General features: G+C 41.2%; 1 protein-coding gene across 5 annotated transcripts in view; it reads left to right on the top strand.

The window, feature by feature from the left end:
• The window catches only part of SPIDR (scaffold protein involved in DNA repair), a 536,511-nt gene that overhangs the window by 46,394 nt on the left and 467,514 nt on the right, over positions 1-22,603 (top strand). For all 5 annotated transcript variants that reach the window (XM_033933718.1, XM_033933714.1, XM_033933716.1 and 2 more), the window contains one exon: positions 4,318-4,475. In XM_033933718.1, the coding sequence (XP_033789609.1) occupies positions 4,318-4,475 (158 nt within the window). The remainder of the gene's footprint in view (positions 1-4,317; positions 4,476-22,603) is intronic.

The following is a 22,603-nucleotide window of genomic DNA, read 5'->3' as shown; positions in this document are numbered from 1 at the left end:
TGTGTTAGTTCGGTTTATATGTTTTTTGAATAGAAAGGTTTTTATTTCTTTCTTGAAGGTTTTGTAGTCTGTGGTCGTGGTCAATAGTTGTAGAGTTGTGGGTCAAGTGTTGCAGCTCGAGTGGCTAGGAGGTTGTCATACAGTTTTTTTCTTTTGACATTTTTGGTTGGAGGGTGTGTGAATGGTGCGTGAGTTCTCCTATGTCTGGTTGAGGTGGATTGAACTAGTAGATTGTTCCAATATGCTGGGCTGTCTCCGTTTATTGCTTTAGTCCCACACTTATCTAGGTCTTCAGCTGTCCCTATCCCCTGTTCCCGTTCAAACCTGAGAGTTATTATATGCTATTTTTCTTTTTTTTCCCCTCCCATGTTCTTCCCTCAGTCCTCATATATGAAAGTTGTGAGGAGACAATTCCACCAACAAATTCATACAGCTTTGTTTACCACAGATGAGCCTCTAGATCAGGGGTGCCCACACGTTTTGGGCTTGCGAGCTACTTTTAAAATGACCAAGTCAAAATGATCTACCAACAATAAAATTTTAAAAAATACAAAGCACACTGTACGCAGAGAAAACGTTAATTATCATTTATAATCTGCGGGCTTTCAAAGAGGTCAAGGCAGATGACTTTATGCAATGTCACCTCGGTAACAACTATACAAAAATAGACAAATATACCCCCTCCCTTTTTACTAAACCGCAATAGCGGTTTTTAGCGCAGGGAGCTGCGCTGAATGCCCTGCGCTGCTCTCGGTGCTCATAGGCTCCCTGTGCTAAAAACCGTTATTACGGTTTAGTAAAAGGGGGCCATAGTGCAAAATATGGACAGCAGATTTAAATTCTCAAAATGGACACATTTTGATCACTAAATTGAAAATAAAATCATTTTTCCTACCTTTGTTGTATGGTGATTTCATGAGTCTCTGGTTGCACTTTATTCTTCTGACTGCATCCAATATTTCTTCCCTTCTTTCTGCCTGCTGTATGCTTCTAGACCTCATTCCCTCCGCCAACTTTTTCTTCCTCGCTCCCTGCCCTCTCTTTCTTTTTGTCTGTCTTTCTCTCTTTCTGTCTTCCTGTCCCCCCTTTCTTTCTTTTTCCCTTCTTTCTTTCTGTCTCCCTGCTCCCCCTTTCGGTTTCCCTGCCTGCTCCCAAGCCAATGCTGCCGCCATCGGGGAACAGGCCTCTAAACCACCGCCGTCCCAAGCTATACCTGCTTCCCCTCACAGAAGCGTTGGGCCGACCTGATTTCCTCTCCCCAACATCATTTCTGAAGTCGGAGAGGAAGTTCCGGGCCAACCGCTGCCTGGCTTGCTCGGAACTTCCTCTCTGACTTCAGAAATGACGTTGGGTGGGGGAAGTTGGTCGGCTCAGCGCATCTGAGTCGGGAAGCAAGTAGAACGCGAAGGCAACGCGATCGACTTGCATTGCCTTTGCGATCTACCGGTCGATCATGATTGACCTTTTGGGCATCCCTGCTCTAGATAAATGGCAGTTTATACTAATTGTGGCTGGATTTGTACCTGCTGCTCCATGCAGCTTACATCACTATATCACCTGTTTAAAGTGTGAAGGTCATTTTTAAGGTCATTTGCTTTTGATTTAATGTTCTTTTACATATGTTTTTGAATTTAGTCATATTTTTGTCCCCACAACCTCTCCTGTTAGTATATTCAGGCATCTAAAACCCTTTCTGTGGAAAAAATATTTCCTGATGCTACTCATAAGTCTAGCAACCTGCATTATCCTAGGACAAGCAGGCAGCATATTCTCGCATGTGAGTGATGTCATCCACGGAGTCTGGTACAGACAGTGGTAAAAGTGTATTTGCACATTAAGTTTTCAGAAACTTTGTGACTGCCCGCACCGCACATACGTGAGTGCCTTCCTGTCGACGCCAACTCATGGTACCTCAGTTCTTCATTTTCCGCGGAGCAAAGTGCTATTTTTCTGGACTCTGTTCAAAGTGCATTGCCTTCCCATTAATGTTTTTTCTTTCTGGCCTTTTGGCTATTCTTTCTTCTTTTCTTTTCTTTTTCAGTCTGTGAAAAAACTAAAAAATATATATATATTTTTCCCCTTTTTTCTTTTTGCCTCAGTTGGGCCTTTTGGCCCTCTTTTCCCTGACCTCGGCGGTATTTTTCCTCAAAACCTTTGAGCGGGTTCAAAAAGTGCTGTCGGTGCCAGTGCCCTGTCTCGATCACTGACCCACACAGTTGGTGTTTGCAGTGTTTGGGCCCTGAGCATCGAGTGGACAGCTGTACTCCATTGTTCTACCTCGCAGAAACGTTTGTTGAAGGCTCGTCGCATCCATCAGGAGAAGCTGTTTGGCTCGACTATGGACTCTGGTGATAAATCCAAGCTCTCGGTACCGGCATTTACGTTGATGTCGAACGTGATTCCTGTATTGGGCAAGCCTGTTAAGAAGCTGCCATCTTCACAGCAAGCATCACAGTCCTCTACTGCACTGAGTCCCTCGAAGCAGGCCAAATGTCAACGCCAATGCTCTCCTTCAGTGCTGGCTGTATCTCCTTCAGGGAGTGCATTCTCTTCGAGATCACCAACCCCTCGACACCCTGCCGCACCAATTGGTACTGGCTGTTGAGCCAAGGGTACCAGTGCACATCTTCAGGGAATAACTCAATGAGTTTTTCTGAAGGGAGATCGGTGACATGTTCAAGTTGCACTTGACACTGGTGCTTGCATTGACTCCCTTGGAACATAGCACTCCGAGGCTGCATGGTACCGATTCTAGGTCTACATTGAAGCGTCGTTCTCCTTCGTATTGACACTCTTCATCTAGACATCGCTCCCCATCAAGACATTGAGGCATTAGTCCTCTTCATTGAAGCATCGATACTCTGCATTGAAGATTAGACTCTTTATATCAAAGCATCAACGTACATCACATAACTTCTAGATCCAAAAGATCCTTGTGTCGTACGTCCTCATCTTCATTGGATCAGTACAGACACCGAGACAGTTCTTCTCGACATTCTCACCAGTCTCCTTTAAAATCTTTGTCATACAGAGAGTCATACAGAGAATCATCTGGAGTTCATGAAATTGATTCTGACCTCTCCCGTCACCATACTGGTTCTGAATGTGAGCCTACATTATCTGCTTCTGATTCATATGGTATTCCTTCAGATTTGTCTCCTCCTCCTAAAAGAAACTCTCCTCTTGAAGGACTTTCCTTTATTAAGTATATTAGACAGTTAGGGAAAGCTTTACTTGTTAAATTGAAGGCTGACACTGAGCCCACAGTGGAACTCCTGAATGCATCGAACTTTGAACCCCCAAAAGAGTTTCTTAAATTGCCTTTATACAATCTACTCAAAGATGCACTCTTTAAAAACTTGGAGACTCCTCTTTCTGTCACTAAAGCTCCAAGAAAGATTGACTCCCTCTACAGAATAATATCTTGACCTGGCTTTGACAAACTGCAACTGCCACATCAATCATTGCTTGTGGAATCGATCCTTAAAAAGTCTTCCAGCTCCAGGGTTTGTCACTGTGCCTGCAGGATGTGAGGGACGTACTATGGATAAATTTGAACTCTGTTGGCCATCCGAGTTCTAACTTATAACTGTTGGTGGGGCGGTATACAAGAAAATAAATTTATTATTATTTTTACCTTAAACATCTCATCAAGAAGTTGGCTGATTTTGAGCAACGTATTCCATCGTATCATTTAACTGATTTTAAACAGACTACTCAGCCTCCTTCAGACATGAAAATACTTGGCAAGAACAGCATTTGATGCATTTTAAATGTCACAATAGCATGTTAAATCATAGCATTTCTAGTTTGTATCAAATCAGAATCGGTGTCTGAAAGAAAAATGACTTGCATCTGATTTTGAATCTGAATGTTCATTTTTATTTTCATGGACTTTTAGTGAACAGTAATTTGCATGGAATGACTTTTCTCTACTCTTTTACATTGTAAATTTGTTTCTTGATATGTATGTGTGTTCCAAACACAGACTGGTTTCTTTCACCTACTAGTAGTAATGACAACCAAAGTACTTTGCTCAGAACTTAAATTGCTCTAATTTTTATATTACATAATTTATTAGCAAGCATTATAAGAGAAGCACGAGCAAGTGGTGATATTTTTAAAAGCATATCGCACATCATTCTAAAAGAAAACTTTAAAAAAAAATTTTCTTTTTTAATAAGGCCCAATTTTTCTGCTTCTGGGCCTTCACAGTATTAGTCTAACAATGCATCAAATACACTCCCTTTCACTTGAACTGGACTTGAATTGATAAAGTAGAGGTGCCTTGTTTTAATATATACATCTTTCATTAAGGTGAACCTTTGCTGATTGACTGGGACAATGAGAGTGTTGCTGGTGATGAATGTATTCCCTCTGAGAAAGTTGAAAGTGCCCTGGAAATATCAGACTCTGATTCCTGTTCGAGTGGGACTAGTTCACATCTGATAGAGGAGGTTTATCAGTCCCATAAGGTAAGAAGTTATCAGTATATACCTAAGAGAGGACTTGCTATATTTGGATAACAATGAAATATTTGAGAGAGAATACCCTTCCTTTTAGGTGCAATTCATTCATTATGAGACAGAGAGAAAGGAGATGAGATTTGATTACCGTATTTGCCGGCGTATAAGACGACTGGGCGTATAAGATGACCCCCCAACTTTTACAGTTAAAATATAGAGTTTGTTATATACTCGCCGTATAAGACTACCCCTTCTTCCGCACACCTTCTGCACAACCTTCTGCCTGCCTGTCCCCCCCTTGAAGGCCTGTCCCACCCCCTTGTAGGCCTGTCCCCCCCCTTATAGGCCTGTCTCCCCCTTGAAGGCCTGCCTGCCTGCCTTTCCCCCCTTGAAAGCCTGTCCCCCCTTGAAGGCCTGCCTGCCTGCCTGTCACCCCCTCCCCCTTGAAAGCCTGCCTGCCTGCCCGCCCGCCCCACCCTGAAGGCCTGATGCCCCGACCCACCCCGAAGGACCGCTCGCCCCCCTGGCCTCCCCGCACCATCTATGAAGCAGCCGCAGCAGGATCGCGAAGTCAGCGTCAGCGATCCCTGCGCTGCTTCCTGCGCCACGGTCCCGCCCCTCCTCTGACGTCAGAGGAGGGGCGGGATCGCTGACGCTGACTTCGCGATCCTGCTGCGGACTGCTTCACAGGTGGTGCAGGAAGGTCAGTGGGGCGAGCGGTCCTTCGGGGGTGGGGGGGATTGAACGGCAAGGCCGGGAGCACCCCCTTAGGGCTGGCACCCGGGGCGCACCGCCCCCTCCGCCCCCCCCTTGGTACGCCACTGCATGTAAACAGTACCCGGCGTATAAGACGACCCCCGACTTTGGGGAGGATTTTAAGGTACTGAAAAGTCGTCTTATACGCCGGCAAATACGGTATATAACCTTTCCATGGTTTCAATCAAAGTGGTTTTGCTTAGTTATTTTGTACATGAGGCAATGGAGAGTTAAATTACTTGCCCAGAATCACATGGAGCTGCAGCAAGAATTGAACTCTGCTCCCAGGGTTCTCAGGCCACTGCACTAACCATTAGGCTGTTCCTTTGATCTGAGAGCATCTATTAGTTCCTTCTCCCACTTCATACCAAGCCACTGGAATCAACTGCCCCCACAGATCAGATCCCTGAAAAGACTCAACTTTAGAAAAGCAATAAAAACATACCTCTTCACCTAACTCCCCTGCCTAAGACCAATAGATTACAAAGAAATATTAATGTATATTGGTGCTAGATCCTTGGTATGTGTCACATAGGATAAAAACTTATATTGATAAATCTTGCACTGTAATTATGTCAAATTTATCCTGTAAACTGTATATTATGTATATTGGTATTGGATCCCTAGTATGTGTCAAGCTAGGATAAAACTTGTATCAAAAAATTTGTACTGTACTATGGCAAATTGTAACCTTTTAACTGTATATTATGTATGTTAACCTGTAACCCATTCTGAACTCTTTGGGGAGAATGGGATAGAAAACAAATAAATAGTTCTGGTAAGTGTTTCTCTCTCAAGCAACAGCTGTTTATCTGTGGAATGCTGCTTCAGCACAATTGTACTGTTTAAATATGACACTAGCATGGGACTAGCATAGTCTTGAAAAACAAGACTATGAAATTCATCTGCTTTGTGTAGGAGGTATAAAACCTCAAGCTTGTTTTCTTAGTGTTATGAACCTTTTTTATGCTGGAACCCTTTTCTTCATACGCAAAATTGTAATAGCTCTACTTTCTCCATTAGCTTGTAGAGCTAGATGTTTTCATTGCCTCACTTACATGAACAGGTTATAGGTGAATTTGGCATGAAGAGAGCAAATACCTGGAAAACCAAGATGGCATCTAGATTGTATCTAGCGAGTAGCCACCCATAAGAATATAAGAATAGCCTTACTGGGTCAGCCCAATGATCCATCAAGCCCAATAGCCCGTTCTCATGGTGGCCAATCCAGGTCACTAGTACCTGACCAAAATCCAAGGAGTAGCAATATTTCATGCCCCATGTCTTTCTCAATAACAGACTATGGACTTTTCCTTCAGGAAATTGTCCAAACTTTTCTTAAAACCAGTCCTCCAGGAAATTGTCCATACCTTTCTTAAAACCAGTCAATTCCCACCTGGACTATTGCCACTAATAATAATAATAAGTTTTATTCTTATATACCGCCAAAACCATAGAAGTTCGAGGCGGTTTACAGCAAGAAGCGCTGGACAATCAGCGAAGAGGTTACAGTCAAAGACAGCAAAGAGGTTCCCGCCCGGACAGTTCCCCTCTGTATTACTTTTGTTCTGTTGCTGTTCTGGATGCATCTGTCTGCGTTCTAGACACTTTGGTGCACTGACCCTGGGCTCAACGCTTACCTTTCATTAGTTGCGGTCACTGTGTGTCCTTCTCCGAGCAGAGCTATCAGCAGCAGTTGCCTGTCCACATAATTGCAGGATCTGCAGGGCATGGAAGAGGCACTGTGGATCAATTTAGAAAGAGGGAATGGTAAATATATTTACATTGATGTGATTATACAGGCCTCCTTCACAGATGAAAGAAGTAGACAAAAATTAAATAGTAGACATTCAGAATATATCTAAAAAATATGAAGTTTTACAAATAGGTGATTTTAATATGCCAGATATTGATTGGGGCATCCCTATTGTAGGGTCTTCAACAAGTAGGGAGATCCTGGATTCTCTACAAGGAGAACTGTTCCAGCAGTTGGTAATGGAACCCATGTGTGGGATGGGGTCATACTGGACTTAGTGCTTACAAAGTATTTCTGATGTTTCAGTGAGTGATCATCTGCCATCCAGTGATCACTGCATGGTACGATTTAATATTAAGATGGGTATAGAGAGGGCTCATTCAAAAGTAAAGGTTCTAGACTATAAAAACCAAAACAAAACCTAACTTTGTTTGGATGGGGGATTACGTCAAGGAATTGTTATCTGGATGCGAACATCTGGAAGGAGTGGAAACGCAGTGGGCAAAACTGAAAGGAGTTATTGTAAGGATGACAAATCTTTTAGTGAGGCAAGTAAGTAAAAGTAAGAGGAAAAGAAGGCTACATTGGTTCTCAAAAGTAGTAGCTGAGAAGGTAAGGAATAAGAGGTTAGCGTCATAAACTACAAAAAAATCGCAGAAAGAGGAAGACAGGCAAAAATATCTGGAAAAGTTAAGAGAGGCTGGTCAAGATGTCAGGAATGCAAAGATACAAATGGAAGAAAAAATAGCTGACAGTAAAATGGGGAGACAAAATATTTTTTAGATATATCAGTGATAGGAAGAAGTACAAAAGTGAGAAGACATTGTGAGACTCAAGAGTGAAGGGGAGGAATATGTAGAAGCTGATAAAGAAAAGGCTGAATTGCTTAACAAATATTTATGTTCTCTGTTCACAGCTGAAGATCTGGGATTGGGACTGCAGAAGACAGATATGAATAGAGATGGTGCAGTGATAGACCCAATCGATTTTCAGAGGGTTGTGTTCATGAGGAGCTAGCTAAATTAAAGGTAGACAAAGTGATGGGGCTGGATGGTGTACATCCAAGGGTACTGAAGGAACTTAGGGAAGTTTTGGTGCTTCTGCTGACTGACCTTTTCAATGCTTCTCTAAAATCGGGAGTGGTACCGGAGGACTGGAGAAGGGCGGTTGTGGTCCCTCTACACAAAAGTGAAAATAAAGAAGAAGTAGGGAATTACAGGCCAGTAAGTCTGACTTATGTGGTAAGCAAATTAATGGAAACACTTTTAAAACAGAGAATGGTGAAATTTCTGGACTCCGATGGAATACAGGACCAGAGGCAACATAGATGCACTAGAGGTAGGTCTTGTCAAACAAATCTAATCAATTTCTTTTTCTGGGTTACCAGAAAATTGGATAGAGGGAGTGCGCTAGGTGGGGTGTATTTAGATTTTAGCAAAGCTTTTGACAGTGTACCACACAGACAGCTAATAATAAACAGTGCTCTTGGGATGGGCCCCAAAGTGATGGGCTAAGTCAAGAAGATGACAAAGGGTAGTGGTCAGTGGAGATCGCTCTGAGGAAAGGGATGTTACTAGTGGTGTACCTAAAGGTTCTGTTCTTAACATTTTTATAAGTGATATTGCTGAAGGGCTATCGGGTAAGATTTGCCTCTTTGCGGATGATACCAAAATCTACAATAGAGTCTCACCCTGATGGTGTGAATGACCTCATGAAGAAAGACTTAGCAAAGCTTGAATAATGGTCTGAAATTTTTCAGGTAAAATTTAATGCTAAGAAATGCAAGGTCATGCATTTGGGCTGCAAAAACCCAAGGGAATGGTATAATTTAGGGGGTGAAGAACTTGTGTGCATGATAGAAGAGCGGGACTTGGGTGTGATTGTATGTGATGATCTTAAGGTGGCCAAACAGGTTGAAATGGTGACCTCGAAAGCTAGAAGGATGCTAGGGTGCATAGGAAGAGGTATGGCCAGTAGGAAAAAGGAGGAATTGATGCCCCTGTATAAAATTCTGGTGAGACCTCATTTAGAATATTGTGTACAATTCTGGAGGCCGCACCTTCAAAAAGATATAAAAAGGATGGAGTCGGTCCAGAGGAAGGCTACTAATATGGTGCATGGTCAACATTATAAGGCGTATAGAGACAGACTTAAAGATCTCAATATGTATACTTTAGAGGAAAGGCAGGAGAGGGGAGATACAATTGAGATGTTTAAATACATACTCGTGCGTAAATGCGCACGAGTCGAGTCTCTGTCAATTGAAAGGAAGCTCTGGAATGAGAGGGCATAGGATGAAGTTAATAATAATAATAATAACTTTTATTTTTCTATTCCGCCATAGTCAAGCGACTTCTAGGCTGTTCACATTGAAAGAAGGCTGGACAGTCAGCGAATAACAAGAAGCCTAAAAATAGAAAAGTTACATACTAATTGGAGTTCCATGGGTAAAGAATACATGAAAATTGGAGTTTCCTGAGAGACTGAGTTAACGTTTACAGCGGGGAATATCATAGTGAGAGAGGGTCGTCTGTTTAGTCAATGAGTTTGTTGAATAGGGTAGTTTTAATTGATTTTCAGAATGCGTTGTAGGTCAGTTTGGGTTCGTTTATGCAGTTTTTCAGCCAGACTTGCTGTCTATTTGCTTGGAACATGAAGGTTCTATCCAGGAAGAATTTGTATTTGCAGCCTTTGATCTTTGGGTATGCAAAGATATTTTTGTTTCTGGTTGTTCGTGTGGGGTTGTGCAGAATGAAGTGAGTTTGCAGGTAGGAAGGTGCTAGTTCCCAGACTTGTTTGAAACAGATTCATGCAAATTTGACTAGTATTCACGCTTCTATTGGTAGCCAGTGCAGTTTTTTATAGTAGGGGCTAATGTGGTCTTTTTTTCTCAGTCCGAAGATTAAGCGAACAGCGGTGTTTTGTACTAATCTCAATTTTTTTACTGTTTTTTGTAGCATACCCAGGTAGATGATGTTGCAAGGATGGATAGGATCAGCGATTGCACCAGCAACCTGAAGGATGTTGGGTCGAAGTATTTTTTAATGGTCCTTAGCTTCCACAGCGTGTAAAAACATTTTTTCACCAGTAAGTTTATTCAGCCATGGTTAGGTCTGTATCTAGAGTGATACCCAGTATTTTTATGGTATTGGATATTCGTGGTGGCTTATTTTTAACGATGTTCTCGTAATTTTGTCATTGGGGCTTGCCAAAAAAGACTTTTGTTTTCTTTGTGTTTAGTTTCAGTTTGAATGTGGTGGTCCATTTTTCGATTTCTGTCATTGTGTTTGAGAGGTTGTCTATCATTTCATTTGTGATATCAGTTAAAGGGATTAAAATGGATATGTCGTCTGCATATATGTAGTGCTTTAAGTTTAGTTTTTGTAGAAGGTGGCCTAAGGATGCGATGTAGATGTTGAACAGTGTAGGTGATAGGGGGGAGCCTTGGGGCATGCCCGACGGGTTTTTCCATGGGTTGGAGTAATGTCCATTGCTGGTTACTCGGTAGGATCTGTTTGTTAGGAATTCTTGGAACCATTTCTTTACCTTTCCCGAAATTCCCATTGCATCAAGGCACAGTAGCATGATCTCATGGTCTACCAGGTCGAACGCATTGCTGAGGTCTAGTTGTAGGATCAGTGCGCTTTTACCTTTGCTAAAAAGATTATAAAGGTGGTTTAGTATGGAGGCTATGACAGTTTCTGTGTTGTATCCTTTCCTGAATCCTGATTGTTGTTCACTAAGGATGTTAAATTTGGCTAGGTAGTTTACTAGTTGTAGATTGACCAATCCTTCCTGTATCTTTGTGAAAAGGGGGAATACTTGCTATGGGTCTGTAATTGGATGTCAGTACTGTAGAAGTTTTCTGATCTTTGGGGATAGGAGTGATCAGTATGTGTCCCATGTCCTTGTTTAATGTTCTGTTTGTAAGGGCAGTTGTTAGCCATATAAATAGTTCATTTTTGAAATCTGGTGGGGCAACTGTCATGATTTGGGGGGGGACATGCGTCAAGTAGACAGTTTGATTTGGTGTATTTATTGAATAAATTTAGGAACTGATGCCAGTTTGGGAACTTGAAGTGGTCCCAGATCATGTCTGCTCTGCAGTCTTGGTCGTGGGGTTCGAGGTATTTGATGTGGGTGTGGGTAGAGTTGCTCTTAGGTCTATGATTTTATTTTTGCGTACATTGGCTACATGCGCTAATACTTTAACGCAACTTTAGGTGCCAAATACAAATTTTGGGAGTGATTACATAAAGTTCATTTGTTCTTATAGGCCCCTTCCCACCCTGCTACTGTGAGAATTGCCAAGTTAACAAATTGCATTCTGTGTTTATTTTTAGAATATCCAGTAGATGGTGGTAAGAAACAAGTAATCAAGGCCCACTTAACCACTGCTTGTGTTTTGCTAATATTTATACACGGTTAGAGCCTGAGAAGAAAATCACCTTTCCAGTTTTCTCCAGCCTTTTGCTCTTTCCTCATTTTAAAAAATTCATTTATATGTCACCCTTCTAATGTAAGTTTTGGGTAGTTCTCAATAACACATATATATCAAGACAGTAACAATTAATACTCAAGTCTAACATATAGGATTCTAAATTACAGTGGTACCTCGGTTTACGCGTGCACCGGTTTGCGAGTGTTTTGCAAGACGAGCAAAACATTCGCAAAATCAGCGCCTTGGAAACCGAGCACACCTCGATTTGCGAGTGCCCCCCCCCCTGCGAACAGGCACCTCCCCCCCCCCCGCGATCCAGCACCCCCCCCCCCCCCCGCCGTGACCTGAGGTCCCCCAACCCACCCGAACCCTCTTCTTACTTTAGTGTAGCCTCTGCACCGGTACCGGCACCAGCATGTCCTGTGCCTTGGTGTCGGTGCCCGAAGATCTGCCTCCTGTGCTGGGCCTTGAGCATGTACGCATGCTCAAGGCCTAAGAGTTCACGTTCTCTCGAGTTTCCATTATTTCCTATGGGGAAACTCGCTTTGATAAACGAGCATTTTGGATTACGAGCATGCTCCTGGAATGGACTATGCTCGTAATCCAAGGTACCACTGTATTCATATAATCACAATTATACTACTGAACAATATTACCGAAACCAGGTGAGAATCATCAGTGCCAACCTCAGACCCAAGCTTCCACTGAAAATAAGGTACCATCCATAAATCCTAAAAATGTTAAATTTTTATTCATCCTTTAAGGCACAGGTGTCAAAGTCGGTCCTCGAGGGCCAGAATCCAGTCGGGTTTTCAGGATTTCCCCAATGAATCTGCATGAGATCTATTTGCATGCACTGCTTTCAATGCATATTCATTGGGGAAATCCAGAAAACCCGACTGGATTCCGGCCCTCGAGGAGGGACTTTGACACCCCTGCTTTAAGGGGAAAGGGATTGGGACTTTACTGCCTTTTTGTAGTTTTAAAACCACACTCAAAGCAGTTTACATACAGGTACTTTAGGCATTTTTCCTTACTGTCCTGGTGGGCTCACAATCTATGTAATGTACCTGGGGCAGTGGAGGTCACAAGGAGCAGTGTGGGGTTTGAACCCACAACCTTAAGGTTTTGAGACTGTAGCTCTAACCACTATGCCACACTGTAAGTCTGCACTACAGGGACAACCCAAAAGAACGCATGTTCCTAATAAATGAAGTGAAAATAATACCAATGCGAATATGAAAACTTAACGTCCATTCACCAACCCAGTCGGTGCAGATTCAGATCCTTCATCAGACAAATGCCGGAGGGCTAGTGTGGTGAAGTTGCCACTTAGCATAGCCTTTAGTGTTAACCATCATTTACTTTTTTTCTTTGGCTCCTTTAATATTTCTTGCATTATCTTCTAATGTGGCCCATAACTTAGTAAACGAGGTACTCCTGCCTGAAAATTTCTGCATAATTGGTTTATTTGGGGGTTTTAATTGTGTTTGACAGACGTACCCCAATAACCTTCAAAAGGTGAGGTCTGAACATTTCTTTCTTGCAAAGAGTTTATACATTCACCAGCAGCTGGTGAAGTTAGCTACTGAAAATCTGTGCAAGTTATTCAGATATTACTGGGCTAATAATCCATCTGAACAGCTTGGTTTTGGGCAGAGTGAGGGTGGGCTTAGCAGTTGCTATTCAGATAAGTTATCTGTTATGACTGAATAGCAGGATTGAACTAAATAAGCTGTTATTATTATTATTAAATGTATTGTGGCAGTGTGGTGCCTGTATGCTTCCAAAAAATGATGTTGGTGAGTAACCAAAGGTATCACCAAAGCTGGAATATATTGAAGACAGGAATTTAGCTGTAATTTTGATCTGATTTTCTTTGACTTTTAGATTTTAATAGTTGTAGCAAAACAAAATTTGCTGATTCAGAGTGAATATACTGGCTTGCGGGGGTGTTTTGCCAACTTGATTGGCAGCTTTGCAGGATATGGAGAGTTGTGCCAACTTTATATAAAGTTCAAAGTACTCTACTGCCTTTTTTTCTCTTGAGGTTTTATTGTAGACTATGTTACTTATTAACACTATTTCCAATTCACAAGTTACTTGTCAAGAATACCTAATGCTAGTATAATCCTGGAATAACCAGTAGAGGGTGCCAGAAACTAATTTAACTTGGTGTTCCTTTTTGGTTTTGAGTTGGTCATATGCTTTAGATTAGAAACTTAAATTTAGAGCCAAACAGTGGAATTGTATAAGGATAAAAAAATACACCTTATGTGGAAAAGTAGATCTAGATAGGCCAATGATAAGTTACTCTAGAATATGCTGTCCAGTTATTACACTCTGCATCATCAACATTATTAAATATTGACACTTGGTAGTGAGAATGTGGGTTTGACAGGACTGAATTTCTCCAAAGCACCTCAACATTGATAACTGTGATTATTGACTCTTCTCCATTTCCTTCTGTGATATGATACAAGAATACCCATGAATACATTTTGTGAAACTGAATTTAAGTATGAACAGTAGGGCCAGTGAGGATGGTCATTGCCAAAAGATGTACACCAAGCACATAGCTTCTCCTCAGGCTGAAAGTAGGAGGTCAGAGGACAAGGAAGGTAGAAATCTAAGCCACATGCCACTTGGCAGAGCATAGGAAGTTTGCAAGACAGGTAGGTTTGGAATTCAGAGCCAGTGCTTAATAGCTAAGGGGAAGAGGATACAGTGGGTAACGTAAGGGAATGGGGTAAGTGCTTGGTTCTTTCTTTGAGTTTTCAGTGGGTGTCAGTTAGTTCATTACTAACTTACCATGCTCATTTCTGAACTTTTTTTTTTTTTTTTTTTTGCAGTCCTCCTCAAACATGCCCATCCTTCTAGAAATAAACCATCTACCATGGGATTATTAATAAGGGGGGGGGGATGTATTTTTTCTGTTTTAGTTGACCAGGTTTCTTGCCTTGAAGATAAGTTGTTCTGGTTTTCACGTTGTAGCATCCAGTGAGAGCCCCATGCAATCTTGAGGTTACTCAAAACTGTACCTGTTACAAGCCAGGTATTAATAGTGGCGCACATTACCACTTTCCAGTTGCATCTGGCTTCCAGTATCAATTCCCAAATAGCAAGCTAACTTTTTCTCTTTCAGCTGCAGTAAATAGAAATCCATATAAGAACAGAGAAGCAGGCATGTGAAATAAATGCAAAAGCATTAAGAATGTAAGACTTGTCATACTAGGTCAGACCAGAGGTCCATTTACGAATAGCTCAGTATCCTGTTACCAACAGTGGCCAGTACAGGTAACCAGTACCTGGCAGAATCCTCAAAAGTAGCAATATTCCATTTTAGTTACCTCCAGGAATAAGCAGTGGCTTTGCCCAGGTCTACCTTCATAATGGTTTATGCAATATACTTTTCCAACCCCTTTTTAAACACACATACATAACTAATCAGGACCAGCATTACAGGGGTACAAACAGGACAATTGCCTTGGGCCCCCATGCCACAGGGGTCCCAAACTTACCTGAACAACTCTGAATAACTTTGCATCATCTGCAAATTGATCACTTCATTCATCATTCCCATTTTCAAATAATTTATAAATAAGAAAAAGCACTTCTCATTCCAGATTTCCTGTGGTTCTTCACCTATCACCTTCCTTCATTGAGAAAATTATCTGTTTAACCCTATTCTGTTTTCTCTCTTTAAACCAGCTGTCTACAATATAAAATTGCCTCCTAGCCCAAGGATTTTAGTTTCATCATGAGTTTGTCAATGAAGGACTTTGTCAAAAGCTTTCTGAAAATCCAGATATACCATATCAACTAGCTGGTCTTTATCCACATGTTTATTTATGCCTTCAAATTAAATCTCTATTTTAGCACTTACACCTTCACAGAAATCTCTTGTGAAAGCCAATATATCTGTTACTCCTCAAGGGAACAAATTTTAGTTGGTCCCTCTGACTCTTCTCTCTATATATTTATGCCACTACCGTGGTCCTCAGATACACAACCTACGGGCTCCTATTAATTAATATATAAGTATTTGAAATTACAGTACCACTTGGTGGGTACGATGAGGAGGCCACACATAAAGCCTGGGGCTATGAATTAATAGGAGCCCGTAGGTGGTGTATCTGAGGACCACGGTAGTGGCATAAATATATATAGAGAAGAGTCAAAGGGACCAACTAAAATTTGTTCCCTTCAAATTAAATCTAGCAGGTTGGTGAGACAAGATATTCTTTGGCTAAATCCATGTTGATTCTGTCCCAAAAAATCAATAGATTGGACCAATTGGACTGGAGGTCATAAGAGGTGCACCCCCCACCACACAAATTGACATATTGCATTTCTGTGGGAGTAGGAGTTCAGCAATTGTAACATAAACCTTAATAAAATGAAACATAGCAGTCAGAAAATTGCTCCTTTCAGGAATTCCCCTTCAAAATTTTACTGTTGCTTACGCCTGGACATCCACGTCACTTAGCTGATCTCTATCACAAGGCAAAAGTGTTTTTTTGCTTTTTGTTTTTTTGCCCCCAAACACTACTCCACTTATTCAACCAATAGACCAAGGGGTGATTGCTACATTAAAGGCAAACTATCTCAGAACCACTTTCGCCCAAGCTATAGATTCTGACCCTGAACTATCACTATGCCACTATTGGAAACAGTATAATATTCTTAAGTGTATAAAGAATCTTGCTACCGCGTGGGACTCCGTGACAGAAAAGTGTATGAATGGCGTATGGAAGAAATAGAAGTGTGTTAAATGTTATGTGAATACTTTTGCTGGATTTAACAGTGAACAAGAACTTGATGAGATTTGTGAAGAAATAGTGAAACTATCAAAAGACCTTTCATTGGAATGTGAAATGGAAGATGTTGAGGAGTTGCTAGACCGGGAATAAGGTGAACTTATGAATGAAGAGCTGATAGAATTGAAAGAAGAAAGAGTGGCAGAAGAAAAAAACAAGAGAATTGAAGAAAGACAGAGGATGAGGCACCACAACGAATGTTCACCACAAAGGGATTGTCAGAAGGTTTATCTCTACTGAATAAACTTCTCGACCATTTTGAAAAAATGGACCCAAACATTGAACAATTTGCAAGGATTGAATGGATGGCACGCAACACATTTCATCCTTATTGCGAAATTAATGAAGAGGAAAAAAAAAGCTAACAATTCAGCCGAAGCTCACTATGTTTATGAAAAGAGCAACTCCTCACATCACCCCGTCCGCAGCCTCGCCTGATGAAGGCAATATCGACAACTTCCAGCCAAGCACCTATGGTGCCAGGGTTTAAATTTATTTCTTATTTTTGTATGTTTTTCCACATATTAAACCAATTGTACTGTAGTATGCTATGTTTGACGTAGAAAGTAAGAAAATGTTGATAACATATTACTTTAAGATGATTTAAAATATCATTACCAGTCTGTATTCTTGCCTTAATTTAACATAGGCCTACTTACGTCCCGATCAACTTATGACCTGTCAGTCATAACCAATTGCAGTCGTAAGTTGACAAGTATACTACCTGATTACATGCTTTTCTTTGCATTGAGAGGGAGTAACGTTTTTTGTTTTTTTTTTGCAGTTTGGCTTTAGTATGCTTCTTTAAAAAAAAAAAAATAAAAAAAAAGTTTGGTTAAAAGAGTGGTTGCATGAGTATTGGTTTCTTGCTTTCACTCTGCTATTCTACATAAATACTTAAGGGCTGTGTGATCTTATGTGGGTTATATCATATAGTTCACCTCTGTATTCTCTTTTTCCACCTGTTGGTCGATAGACATGACTATTCTCACAAGTTCTGGGATAATGTGAAGGACTCATGGAAATAAAATATCAAATAAGACCTAATTTCTCCTAGGGAAGGATGCTTCTATGTTATAGGAGATGACCAGTCTCTGCCACCCCTCTTGTACTGCATAAGATCTCCTCCTCATCATCCAGGGATGATGAAGAGCCTTTTTGACTTTTCAAGAATTAACCAGGCCAAAAGGAGGATGTTAGCTTTAGAAAAATTTGGCTGCTTTCTGGTTGATGCCATTTTTCTTATTGTCCCAGTGCAGTTAACATTGTCAGTATTATGTGCTGATTTATGCTTGGAAATATTGTTTTGGAATATTGGTTCAGAATTGATTTCTGGATTGGGTTTTTCGCACACAAGTTGGCTCTAAGCATGATTATGTAAACAGTGCTTAAAAGTTGAGTGCCATTTATAGAAACGTGCTTAATATGAAAGTTTTGAACACTGATATTTGAATGCTATTTATAGAATTGCCTCTGTGTATGACCTCCTGGTGACAGACACAATATTTGCTGCCTTGCCACAGTGGCACTGGGTGGTTTAAATGTAAAATGCAATTTTCTTTTTCTTTTTTTTCCAAATTGACAGCGACATTCAATGGTTAGATATGTTATCTCACTTGGTTTCATTTCATTATTCTTTCCAAACCAATAGAATATTTGGGGCTATTCCATTTACATTACTCTCCCCTGAAGATCATAGGCAAGCACACAAACCAACGCTGAGGTAACAGAGATAAAAACACATGTGCTTACATGCATATGTTTGGAAAGAGTTCAGAGTCATGCTGACCTCAAATACTTTGCAACACTACCTTCAAACAAAACTGCTTTTGATGCTCAGTTGCTGAAACTTTGTACTTTGACTGTTACTTGTGGTTTTGTTTGTTTAAAAACGGTTGGACCATAGAGGGATTTTGTAGGATTCCTCCTAATGATTTGGTGTACTTTATTGTATACAGTACATTTCCTGTAATAAATTGTTTTTATTGCAGATAAATCCATTGTAAACTAACACAGCATATCAAACTGAGTCAGCAAGGGTCACATGATTTACATGCTATAATAAACATATTTTCTTCTATAAAAGTGCTTTATTTTGCTAATGAAATGTTTTTAGGCTGATTAATGGTATATCTGTTCTTAGTAAATGATCACTCCAAATGGTAAATGATCACTCCAAATGGCAGTATTTTTTCTTTAACTTCCTGCTAATTGAGGGTAGGGTTACCATATGGATCCATTAAAAGAACAGATTGAAACATCTGGGTTTTACTTTGATAGAATGGTTCAGGAGTCTGTGCTGGGACTTCTGTATTTGAATGTATTTATCAGTGATCCAGAGATGGGAATAACTAGTGAAATAATTAAATTTGCTGATGGCACAAAGTTGTTCAAAGTTGTTAAATTGCAAGAGGATTGTGAAAAATTGCAAGAAGACCTAGTGAGTCTGGGCATCAAAATAGCAGATATCGTATAATGTGAGCAATTGCAAAGTGATGCATTTGGGAAAGAGGAACCCAAATTATAGCTATGTGATTCAGGGTTCCAGGAAAAGGATCTAGATGTCATCGTTGAGGATACATTGAAATACTCAGCTCAATGTGTGGCGGCAGCTATAAAGCAAGTAGAATGTTAGGAATTATCAGGAAAGAAATTGAAATGTTAAAATGCCCTTTTATCGCTCTATGGTATGGCCGCACCTTGAATACTGTGTGCAATTCTGGTCACCATATCTCAAAAAAGATATAGTGGAATTAGAAAAGGTACAGAGAAAGATGATGAAAATGATAAAAGGGATGGGACGACTTCCCTATGAGGAAAGGCTAAAGCAGCTAGGGCTCTTTAGCTTGGAGAATAGATGGCTGAGGGGTGATATGATAAGAGGTCTATAAAATACTGAGTAGAGTGGAAAGGGTAGATGTTAATCACTTGTTTACTGTTTCCAAACATACTAGGACTAAGGGGCATGCGATGAAGCTACTAAGTAGTAGATTTAAAACAAATCGGAGAAAATATTTGTTCACATAACATGTAATTAAAACTCTGGAATTCGTTGCCAGAGAATATGGTGAAATCAGTTAGCTTAGCAGGGTTTAAAAATATTGTAGAATTTCCTAAAAGAGAAGTCCATAGGCAATTATTGAGATGATTTAGGGAAATCCACTGCTTATTCCTAGGATAAGCAGCATAAAATCTGCTTTACTACATGGAATCTACAGTAGGTAGGTAATTGGGACCTGGGTTGGCCACTGTTGGAAACAGGATACTGGGATTGATAGACCTTTTGTCTGTCCCAGTATGGCAATTCTTTTGTTTTTAAATCTACAGTTTTTGGGTCTGCATAGTGTACATATTCAGTGTGACCTGGTTGCCTGCCTACCTGCCTTGCCATTTTGAACTGTAGTGATGAGGAACCCTCAACTCTTTCCCCCATCTCCTCCTATTCTAGAACATAAGAATTGCCGCTGCTGGGTCAGACCAGTGGTTCATTGTGCCCAGCAGTCAGCTCACGCAGCGGCACTTAGGTCAAAGACCAGTGCCCTAACTGAGACTAGCTTTACCTGCGTACATTCTGGTTCAGCAGGAACTTGTCTAACTTTGTCTTGAATCCCTGGAGGGTGTTTTCCCCTATAACAGTCTCCGGAAGAGCGTTCCAGTTTTCTACCACTCTTGGTGAAGAAGAATTTCCTTATGTTAGTACAGAATCTATCCCCTATTAACTTTAGAGAGTGCCCTCTCTTTCTCTCTACCTTGGAGACGGTGAACAACTTGTCTTTATGTACTGAATTTATTCCCTTCATTATCTTGAATGTTTCAATCAATCATGTCCCCTCTCAGTCTCCTCTTTTCAAGGGAGAAGAGGCCCAATTTTTCTAATCTCTCACTGTACGGCAACTCCTCCAGCCCCTTAACCATTTTGGTCACTCTTCTCTGGACCCTTTCGAGTAGTACCGTGTCCTTCTTCATATACGGCGACCAGTGCTGGACGCAGTATTCCAGATGAGGGCGTACCATGGCCCGGTACAGTGGCATGATAACCTTCTCCGATCTGCTTGTGATCCCCTTCTTAATCATCCCTAGCATTCTGTTCGCCCTTTTCACCGCCACCACACATTGCGCAGACGGCTTCATTGACTTGTCGACCAATACTCCTAAGTCTCTTTCCTGGGGTGGTCTCTCCAAGTACTGCACCGGACATCCTGTATTTGTGTATAAGATTTTTGTTACCGACATACATCGCCTTACACTTATCCACATTAAACCTCATTTGCCATGTCATGGCCCATTTCTTGAGTGTGTCAGGTCTACGCAATCCTGCGTCTTCAGTACTCTGAATAACTTCGTATTGTCTGCAAATTTAATCATCTTACTTGTCATACCAATTTCCAAGTCGTTTATAAATATGTTGAAGAGCACAGGTCCAAGCACCGAACCCTGCGGCACTCCACTCGTGATGCTTTTCCAGTCCGAGTATTGTCCATTTACCCCCACTCTCTTGTTTCCTATCCGCCAGCCAGTTTTTAATCCACATGAGTATTTCACCCTCGATTCCATGGCTCGCAATTTTTCGAAGTAGTCATTTATGCAGAACCTTGTCTAATGCCTTCTGAAAATTCAGATATACAATGTCGACCGGGTCACCCTTGTCTATCTGCCTGTTTACTCCTTCGAATAAGTGCAGCAAATTCATCAAGCAAGATCTTCCTTTGCTGAAGCCATGCTGGCTGGTCCTCATCAGATTGTGTCAGTCAAGGTGATCAATGATGCGGTCCTTTATCAGCGCCTCTACCATCTTTCCCGGTACTGAGGTCAGACTCACCGGTCTGTAGTTTCCTGGATCTCCCCTCAAATCTTTCTTGAAGATCGGCGTAACATTCGCCACTTTCCAATCTTCCGGAATCCTTCCTGATTTGATCGACAGATTGGCTTTTATTTGAAGCTGTTCAGTTCCTTGATTACCCTCGGATAGATGCCATCCGGTTCCGGGTCCGATTTATTATTTTTAAGCCTATCAGTCTGCCTGCATTCCTCTTCTAGACTGACCGTCAACTCTGTCAGTTTCCCGTCTTCGTTTCCTGCATATAGCCTGTCGGCTTTTGATATGTTGTGTATATCCTCTTCGGTAAATACAGATGCAAAAAATGTGTTCAGTTTGTCGGCGATAGCTTTGTCCTCCTTTAGTACTTTTATTCCATGGTCATCCAGCAGCCCCACCGCTTCCTTCGCGGGTCGTTTCCCCTTAATATATCGAAAGAACGGCTTGAAGTTTTTTGCCTTCTTAGCTATTTTTCCTCGTAGTCTCTTTTGGCCCCTCTTAACGCCTTATGGCACCTGCTTTGATGTTGTTTGTGCTTTTTCCAGTTTTTGTCCGTTGTTTGACCTTTTCCATTCCTTAAACGAAGTCTTCTTGTCTCTGATCACTTTCTTCACCACTACAGTGAGCCACGCCAGTTCCTTGTTCTTTTTCCTCTTGGATCCCTTGTTGATACGAGGTATATATAGATTTTGCGCCTCAGTGACTGTGTCCTTAAAAAGGGACCATGCTTGTTCTAGCGTTTTTACAGTGCTTATCCTCTTCTTAATCTTCTACCCCACCATGAGTCTCATCCCTTTTCGGAAGTTCAGTACCGTGGCTGTCGTTGTGGCTCGATGTTTTACCCCTGTGTCCAGTTTGAAGCGGGGTCATATTGTGATCATTGCTTCCCAGCGTCCCTTCTACTTTTATACCTTGCGCTGGTCCTCGTAGTTCATTTAGAATTAAGTCTAGAATTGCATTTCCTCTTGTATTTTCATTGGTAAGTTGTTCCAAGGAGCAATCTCCTAGAGCATCCAGGAACTTGGTCTCCCCACTGCAGCCGGAGGTGCCTAGGTTCCAGTCTATCCCCGGATAATTGAAGTCACCCATGATAACTGTGTTGCTTCCCTTGCAGTTGCGTTTAATCTCATCCATCATTTCTCCATCAATTTCATTGGACTGCCCTGGGGGTCGGTAGTAGATGCTGATCTTCGTTTCCATTCCATTTGTTCCTGGAATTTTGACCCATAGAGATTCTACCTTATTTTTAGTTTCCGGTGTGTTGTCTCCAGAAAACTCAATTCCCTCTTTGACGTATAGGGCAATACCCCCACCTTTTTGACCTACTCTGTCTCTGCGGTATAGCTTGTATTCCGGTAGCACAGTGTCCCAGATGCTTTCCTTATTCCACCATGTTTCCGTGATGTCAAGGTTATCATTTTGTGCCATAGCTTCAAGGTTATCTTTTTGTACCATAGCTATTGACAGATTCACCAAGGAGTTCGTTTGAATTATGACTCCATATGTTAGCATCAACCCTCCTTTGGACTCGTTTGATAATTTTACTTT

The sequence above is a fragment of the Geotrypetes seraphini genome, chromosome 2 (genome assembly GCF_902459505.1).
Source record: "Geotrypetes seraphini chromosome 2, aGeoSer1.1, whole genome shotgun sequence".
Classification (NCBI taxonomy): Eukaryota; Metazoa; Chordata; class Amphibia; order Gymnophiona; family Dermophiidae; genus Geotrypetes; species Geotrypetes seraphini.
The sequence above is the reverse complement of the archived record's forward strand: the minus strand, read 5'-3'. Positions and strand labels throughout refer to the sequence as shown.